Here is an 8,794-nt window from a genome sequence, read left to right as displayed (position 1 = left end):
CTAAGTTGGGAGCGTTCACAGCCTTATGCACATGGATACTTAAAGTTATTAATCAGAAAGCGACTTGCTTCATTGCCATTTAGTATCTTTTCAAAAGTCAAAAGCACAGGAATTCTTAGTCCCAGGAAAGCAACTGTGATTATAGATCTTTCTATTCTGTTCAAAACCACCTATAAATAACGATGGTTCATCCTACACTGAAGGGCATCAGTAAGAAAACTAAATGACGATTAAGTTTAGTTGGATATCCTGAGAAACTTTTCCGGAACATCATGAATCTTGATTTGAAGTATAAGACAGCATCCCTAAAGAGATTACTTCTGAAGTTTAAAGCGGTAACTATGGAAGTTTCAAGCCCACTCACTAAACATGAGACAGCTTTTTCCGAGGTAGCCGCCTGCACGCAAACACATACACATGGAATTCAGACTGAAAAAACAGTGTTGTAATTGAGGCAGTTAAAGCATTGACGTATTCAGCCCTAGATTCAGGCTCATGGATTTACCATTTCCATTCACACTCTATTTGTGTTCAGATAAATATGTACCATTAAGAAGCATACAGGTCACTCTGGTTAGTTTGACTCAGTGGATTGAGTGCCAGTGTGTGAACCAAAGGGTCACCGGTTAGATTCCCCATCAGAGCACATGCCTGGGTTGCAGGCCAGGTCCCCAGTTGATGTTTCTCTCCCTTTCTTCCTCCCTTCCCCTCTCTTTAAAAAATAAGCAAAATCTAAAAAACAAAAATTATTAAAAGGAAGCACACAGGTCAAGTCGTTTGGGTTTAATAAATCCATGGTTGATGTTACTAACATTTGAATACATCGTCACTTCTGTTCCATTAAGTCTGTGCACTGTTTGTTGTTTGTAGATAGTCCAGGCCACCCTGCCTCCCAATCAGAACATTTAGTCAGTCTTCTGCACCCCAAACCCTCACAAGGCAGCCCTCTATGATGAAATAACAGAAAGATACAGACTAGTCCAGTGAGTGGCAAAGCATTGGCCTTTAGGATCCAAAGATTTCTAAAACCAGCAAGAGCAGATGGGGGAGAGGAACAAACAGAGAAACTGATACTGTCTGAACTCGACTTTCTGAGTCCCTCTGTTAAGGGCAGAATGAATCTACTTACGCAACACCAAATGTAAGACACCCCACGGGAGGAGGAAAACTTGTAGTAACACCTGTGGGCAGATGAGGACTGTGGACTGAAACCCTGTTACCTCCCTAAGGAGTGGGTAACACACCCTGGTGACAGTAACCCACGAACACTTTGCTTGTAGAGATGTGAGGATGTAGTCAGAACACTGTCCATGGAGCAGCAAGTACCCCAGCTCAGCCTGGACTTCTGCCACTTTCCTCTGAGGGTCCCAGCAATCTCCGGGAATCTTCTATGGCAAATCTTCCTTCTTTTCCCTATAAATATCTTGAGCTAATTCCTCACATCCAGGCAGGATCAGAGCTTGCCAACAGAACCCCTCTCTGTAAGAAGCTAGGATTTTTTTTTCTTAACGCAAGTTCAACACTGAAGAACAGATAGCCGTCACTCACTCACAATCTCAGGCCAACCTTAGGCAGGCTGGTTACGGTAGGGACAAGTGTGTAAGGTCTATTATAACCCTGCCCAGGCTTAAAGCAGGTCATCAGGAAATCCCTAAAATCAAACTGGTCAAAAGTGGTGTGTTTTGTCCAGATTGAGTAGGTCGTATCCAGCCCTAACTAGACCGAGCTTCCCAGTTCTAGGATAAACCATTTCTTGGCCCTTTGGACTGGTGGACAATCTGTCACTATTTCTTCCTGGTCCCTCGCCAGCCTGGATTTACATCCCCAGATAATTGGGGCAGCAGTGGACCAGACTCAAATTGTGACAATGAAGAAAACTGCTGAGCCTTGCGTGTGATTAGAAATGAACCGAGCTCCCTTTGGAGTCACACTTACTCCTAGTTCTCCACTAGAAGCATAATATTAAACCAAAAAAAGTCTTATTTCCAAATATTCTCACCACTTCCCCAGCGTTTGCACTTCTCAATCCTTACCTGTCCCCCTATTCCTCCTCACACACACATACCCTACCATAAAATGTCCTCCCAACACTTCTGGCATCTCTAGGGCACAAAGATTAAGTGGAATTAATGATATTTGGCAGAAAATTCCACCCCACTTTGAAGATGCCTCCCAGTTCAAGAAAATAAGGAAAAAACGATAAGAGAAGAGGCAGCAGAAACCACAGCCTGTCCCTTTGCACACAAAAGGCACGGATATTTCAGGAGTCAGTGAAAATGGCATCATCTCTTGCCAGAAAGCCACCAGCTACCACCGGGTGGGAGCTGCATTATTACTTGTTTCTCCTCCGGACTGAAATGCAAGATAGTCAGGATGGCTGTGAGTGTCTGCTGGCGGCCCAGGCTGTCAGGCAAGGTCAGGAAGCGGTAGATGATATTTTTAAGGTACTCCAGGTTGGCTCCCTCCCTACTCTGGTCCCTGATGTTCTTCTCAATGTGGCTCTGCAGGACTCCGACCTCCTCTCGATGCCGCTCCTCCTCCTCCAGCAGCCGCTCCTGCAGCTGATGCACCTCTACCTCCAGCCTGTGTTTCTGCTTCCTCAGCAATGTGATCTCCACCTCCTTGCGGGCCAACTGCTCAGCATACAGGAAGAAAGTGGGTTCATTGGCTGCAGCAAGTTCAAGTGCTTGGGTCAGATTATCTGGGGAAGCTGTGTCAACTGGGTCCCCAGGACCCCCACCACCGACAGGGCTCCTGCGTCCAGGCAGCATAGAAGACAAGGCCAAAGACCGCAGTTGCTCCAACTCCAAGTCCTTCTCAGCCAGCACAGCCAGGGCACGGTCCCGCTGCTTGTGCATCTCCTCCTCCAGTTTCAGAGTGCGGTCCCTGAAGTCCAGCTGGCTCCGCTCCAGCTCCTGCCGGTGGTGATGCTGCAGGCGAGCCAGCTCCTGCTTCCAGTCCTCAGCCTCCTGTCGGTGCTGGCGCTCAAGCTCATCACAGGACAGCCGCAGGGAGATATACTTCTCCTTCAACTCTGCAAGCTGTTCCTGGGCTTCCTCCAGTTCCTTGGCCAGGTTCCCGTCTTTGGTGTTTTTACTCTTGAGGACAACCTGGGCCCTCATCTTGTACCTCTCAAACTCTTCCTTCAGCTGTTTCAACTCCTGCTGGTAGTAAAGCGCAGTCGCCTTCTCCCCATCGGCAGCCTCGGAGTTGGGCATTATCTCCAGGTCGCAGAGCTTCTCTACGTCCAAGGTCACCTGGCTTTTCCTAGCTGCCACCTGCAGCAGCCTCTTCAGCTTTTCCATCTTATCCTTCAGGACATTGACATCCAGATTGGACTCTTCTGCGTGGCTATCTAGAGGGGACCGGCTGGAGACTGCAAGAGCTAGTGTCTTGTTCTCCAGGTCCAGCTGCAAAATGCGCTCCTTCAGCTTCTGGATGGCCAGCTGATCCTTCTGCTTGGCTTTCTCGTAGGTGCCCAGCAGTTCCGACACCTCGGAGATTTGGTTCTCCAGGGCTGCCACCCTCTGCTCTTCCAGCTGAGACTGCTGGCGTAGTTGATCCTCTATTAGGGCTGTCTATAAAACAAGGGAACAGTGAGAAATGCATCCAGAAAAGCCACAAAGCCCTACCGGAAACTTTGAGAAAGCAAGAGAGGGAAGCAAAAGGATGGGGATTGACCTGGCAGAAATGGGAACTGAGGATTTTTCTGTTGATTTGGGAGCTAATAAAAGTCCCTATATCCTACTTGGGTTCTGTTCCCAGTCACAAGTTATACAATCAATATTAAGAACACTTGTATATCTGTTTTTATTCTGCTTTAGTGCTTCCACTTTCTCCTATCATACACTGAACTCACATATTAAATGTTATCCTTGTTTATCATGTACTTCCCCAATCATTTTAAGAAATCGGATGATATTCTTTTCCTCTTCCAATATTCTTGGAAAGTTCAGAACTGAATTGGAACTCTCTCCCCATTGAACAGAAGCACTGTACAATAAGCATGTCTTTATAGAAAAGGCAAATCTTGACTGAAAGCAATTACAAAAGGTTGCTTCTTCGGAGAAAATTCCCATTGCCCTCTACATACAGGCGTAGACCCACAAGCAAACACACTACCTCTCTGCACAACTGCTCAGTACTGCTTCACAGAGCATAGCTGGCAAGACGCCAATGCCCAGAGGCTCAGAGCTGTCTGGCTCCAGCCTGGTCTTCACTCAGAAACTCCCCATCCTTTTGGAAGCACGCTCTGTGGCTACTGTCAACACCACACAGAACAGGAATTCCCAGCACTCACTAATAAAACTTTTTAAAAAGCATTGAAAACTGGTGGGGCAGCCCTGGCTGGGTGGCTCAGTTGGCTGGAGTGTTCGCCAAAAGGTTGCAGGTTTGAGCCTAGGTCAGGGCACATACTTAGGTTTTGGATTAGATCCCCAGTAGGGGTGTGTATGGGAGGCACCTGATCGATGTTTCTCTCTTTTCTCCCCTCTGCCTTCACCCAAATCAATAAACATATCCTCAGGTAAGTATTTTTTTTTAAAAAACTGACAGAGCAGCCACTTAGATCTAATTATCAAAGGAGATTAAAAAAAAAAAACCACCTTAATATTTTCCACTTCAGGCTAAATGACTATTTGAAGGAGATGAAGATAATTACCTTCCTCATTTCTTGCTGCAACTGAGCCTGGAAGTGGCTCTTAAGGCAGGCAGCCTCTTCCTGAAGCTCCTGCAGCCGGGGGTCTGGCCGATCCTTCTCACCTCGAAGAGTCTGCAGCTCACCTTTGAGCTCCTCCACCTCCTGGGTCAGCTGTTTAGTCTGCAGTTCAAACCCTTCCATCTGACCAGCGGCATATGCCTGCCCTGCCAGGGCCTCTTGAGTCTCTTCTAACTGAAGCTCCAAGTTTTGGCGCTGGGTTCTCTCCTCCTGCAGCAGTTTCTGGAGCTCACGCAGCATCACAGCATGGTCACTCTGCTCTTGGGCCCGATCGTGCTGTTGGGTGATAAGTCGGGCTTTGGTTTCTGCTACCTGCTCCTGCAGCTCCTTCAATTCTCCCTCTAGACGGTCCCTCTCATCCTCTGCCTTTTTACTGGCATCTTCCAAGTCCTGTTTCATCTTCTTCTTGTCAGCCAGGTAAGAAGCTTCCATGCGGGACTTCTCCTGGGTAACTGTGGCCAAAGAGCTAGTCAAAGTAGCCAATTGGGTCTTCAGCTGGTGCAGTCTTTTGTCCACCTCCCCACCAGCAGATGGTCCATCCCCACTGCTACTGCTAACACCACTCTCTGAACCACTGGCCTCTTCGGACTTGAGAGGTGGTGGTCCACGGGCCAGTCGGTCATCTTCTGCCCCCACCTCACTCTTGGTGCTAGTGAGACTGGCTGTGGTATCCAAGCTGGTGGCGGTCCCAGTGCTATCCTCGCTGTGAGTGGAGTATCGATCATCCACAGCGTCAGGACAGGTGAGGCCTGGAGGGTGGACACCTGCAAGACCCACATCTGCTTCGTGGGATACAGACAGCACCTTGATGCTGGCCTCTAGAGCCTCTTTCTCTTTCAGTAGGCTTTTATAGGCGCGGACCACATCCTTGAGACGTGCCTGGTACTGGTTGAGCTGCTTCTTCTGGGTCTCAATGGTCTCCAGCAGGTCCTTCTTGCTCGGTCCGCCCCCGAAATTCATCCCAAACTTCTCCATGAGGATTCACAACTGGTTGTTCCACGTCAGCGTTCGGGCAGCCTGGTAGAGGGTCGCGAAGACGCTGGTGGACGTTGTCGTCTCCGAGGCCGCAAACCTGCTCCTCCGGCTGTGCGATACCGACGTGGGACTGCGGGGCAGCCGGCTGAGCGCCCTCGAGTTCCAGGCACCGGGGGAGGGGGCGGGTCCTAACCGGAGGCGGGGCGACGCCGCGGACTTCCGGGCCTGCCCCGCGCCGTCCCGGAGGCCGCTCCGCCTTCTCCGCTCGCCCGGGCCACGGCAGCCCCGGTCGGCCCTGCACCCACGGTCCCCGGGGTTTAAACTAATCTCAGCCCCACCAGGACTTCCTAACGACCGCGGCCGGTCAAAAACGCTTCCGGGTCCGCTGGAAGTGACGGCAGCACGACGCCACAGGCTCCGCCCCCGGTGGGCGCGGCGTGGACCCGACTGTCACTGCCTGCCCGCGGGAGGTCACCTGTTGAGGTTCGAGCGCGGCTGCAAGTCGACCGCTCTCCGGAACAGCGGAGCAAGAACAAGTTGAGGACACACGAGTGATGGTTTCGTGTTGCCTTAGCTTGCCCTCAGGCAAGGGACAGGGTGACGTGGCACTGAGTCCTTACTGAATTCGAGATCGACACATGCCCATTATCAACACCTTTGACCCTAAGGAACAACAATTAAGAGTCTCTTTTAGACCACGAAAACGACACCCCTTTATAGGACAGTGTTTGGCACCTAGTAGGCGTATTATATATAGTATAATTATTAGCACCCTTTCTGAGCCTGCTGAGTTGATTCAACAAATGTTTGCAGAGAGCACCCTATAGCCAATACGTCTGTTCCGAGTGCAAACCATATTCCAGGAGCTTCACAAGAGTTTTACTATGTAGTCTTCACAATAATTCTGCTCAGTGAGTATGGAAACAAGGTGCAGAGAGGTTAAGTAACATGCCCGAGGTCACTTTGTATGTTTAGGAACTCTATGCAGATCAATACCACTCTCAACATAGCGAATGCTGTGTGAGATGATCACCATTGAAGAAACAAGGTCCTGTCCTCAAGAAGCTCACATCCAGTGAGGAACTGGGCATACAAATGCAAGTCCTGCCATCATACCAGTATACATAAGTATATTCAAAGTGAAATGGAAGTTAGGAGAGAGGCCTATCTAGGGGAGGCAGAGAAAGCTCTCAGGAAAAAGACTTTGGGATTTGAAGGGTGAGGAGTAATTGCCCATCTGACTAGAGAGGAGAGAAACAAGCATTCCAGGCAGAGGAAAAAGATTGCAAAGACTCCTAGGGCATCAGAGAGGCTGGCTTACCTGGAAAGCATGGAGTCATCTCAAGGCAGCAGTTTAGGCTATGTGGGAAGGAGGTGGCAACAGACGGGGCTGGCATGGTAGGTGGGACTCAAAGCCTTTAGATTTTGTCCTGGGTGATAAAACACTAAATTTTAATCACAAAAGTGGCATTACCAAGACTTGTGTGACTAGGTGGTGTTACCAAGGGGCCAAGGACCTGTGAGAAGGCTCCTGGTAATTCAGTCATGGGAGGAGATGGTAGTGAGATAGGGCAATGACGACAGGGATGAAAAGAAAGAGGTTAATAAAAGAGCTAAAGATGTAGAACTAACCTGACTTGTTCACCACTAGTTGTGTTATTATACTGGAACTCTTTTAAATGTACTCTTTGGCCTTGTAAAAGCCTTGTTAAGAATACAAGTCTATCACTGAAGGGTAAAGTCATGCCCTTCTACCTAGTGCCCAAAGTCTGTTCTCTTTACAGGCCTTGCAGATCAGGGTAGGGAGGTCTCTTCAGCCCCAGCTTCTTAGAGGGCCAAGTACCACCCAGCTGCATTATACAAAACATCCAGGTATGCTATCTCATCACTTTAATCTTCATCATAACCTCATGAGATGGGGCAGATATTAGTCTCCATCTGTTGTTAAAAATAATAGGTTGTGAGGACTGTTGAAAGTAAGCCCTCACCAAAAAAAAAAAAAAAAAAAAAGAGGCGAACTGAGATATGAACTGGGACCTGGAACAGTGGCACATATGGGGATTCAATATTTGTTGAATAAGTGAACAAGGTTCTCTGATCCCCAGCTCACCTCACCACATCTAGTCCATAAACAGGGGCTCTTAGGTTACTGGGATCCAGAATAAGCAAACCACCTGCCCTTGCTCCAGTGGACAGCCTATCAGTCCAATTCAACCCAACAAGCATCTGCTAAGCAAACGTCCGACACTGGCCGGTTTCTACTCTTTTTACTTCTGTTGAGTGATGAAATTATACTGGTAAAGCTCTTTGGGTCTAAGGAGGCAAGATCCTCACAACACCCTGGGTACGTGTGCATAATCTAGGCTTTTAGATCCGTGGGAAAGTGAGGAAGGAGCTTCAGATAGGCCGCCTGGGTCCAGACGGAAAGGCATTTTGCTTCTAGGCTCATTGAGGTGAAGGCCGAGTGCTTTAGTATTTGGTAGGGTCTATGACCGCGCTGCCCAGAGCTGGGAATCTTCCACTGGTTCTGCTGTTTCGGGATCTATGAAGCAAGCCTTTTTTTAGGGAACCAGGAAAGCCAGCTAGCACTCGGGCATCTTCTTCTCCCACCTCCCGTGCACTCCTCTTGAGATTCTACTATCCCTGAACCAGCTACTATGCTCAAAGCCCCTCAGTGGGAGCTGAGAGGGCAAAAGAGAGGACAAAGACACCTGTATGGAGCTTATGCATCACTGAGAGGGTGGTGCACACAGTCGATGCTGCTAGTTACCTATAGTTTAGATCAGAGCCCAGAGTAGGCTGAACGCCACAAACAAAAGCCCTGCGGCCGACCACTGATGATGATGCGGGTGGGGACCTCTGTGGAACGTGAAAAGCTTTCCTCGGCCCCCGCTCGAGCTGCCGGTTCAGCAGTCACAAATGAGACAGGAGCCCTAGAAACGTGGGGAAATCCTGATCCCTTCCTCTTTAAAAATCCGGCGTGCGAGCCTGCCAAGTGGCAGAGCCTCGCTCACCTTCAGTTTTTGGAGGAGTGGAAGCCGCGGAGCTGGGGGAGGCGGAGCTGGAGGCGGGGCCCTAAGGGGGCGGGTCCGCAGTGACGTA

The 8,794-nt window shown here is 49.3% G+C and overlaps 1 protein-coding gene across 1 annotated transcript; it reads right to left on the bottom strand.

The window, feature by feature from the left end:
• Nucleotides 1-768: 768 nt before the first annotated feature.
• Nucleotides 769-6,086, bottom strand: GCC1 (GRIP and coiled-coil domain containing 1). Its single transcript, XM_037167755.2, has 2 exons — nucleotides 4,661-6,086; nucleotides 769-3,578 (listed from the first exon to the last, which is right to left on the bottom strand). Exons 1-2 carry the CDS (start codon nucleotides 5,690-5,692, stop codon nucleotides 2,283-2,285), a joined length of 2,328 nt encoding a protein of 775 aa, XP_037023650.2. The 5' UTR covers nucleotides 5,693-6,086; the 3' UTR covers nucleotides 769-2,282.
• Nucleotides 6,087-8,794: the final 2,708 nt, after the last annotated feature.

This window comes from Artibeus jamaicensis, unplaced genomic scaffold (assembly GCF_021234435.1).
Source record: "Artibeus jamaicensis isolate MK-2021 breed Jamaican fruit bat unplaced genomic scaffold, CSHL_Jam_final scaffold_3307, whole genome shotgun sequence".
In the NCBI taxonomy this organism is placed as follows: Eukaryota; Metazoa; Chordata; class Mammalia; order Chiroptera; family Phyllostomidae; genus Artibeus; species Artibeus jamaicensis.
The sequence above is the reverse complement of the archived record's forward strand: the minus strand, read 5'-3'. Positions and strand labels throughout refer to the sequence as shown.

Coding starts and splice junctions, on each gene's coding strand:
- GCC1 (XM_037167755.2), bottom strand. CDS start 5,692: ATGGAGAAGTTTGGGATGAATTTCGGGGGCGGACCGAGCAAGAAGGAC. Junction 3,579..4,660: donor TGCAGCAAGAAATGAGGAAG/GTAATTATCTTC, acceptor CTTGTTTTATAG/ACAGCCCTAATAGAGGATCA.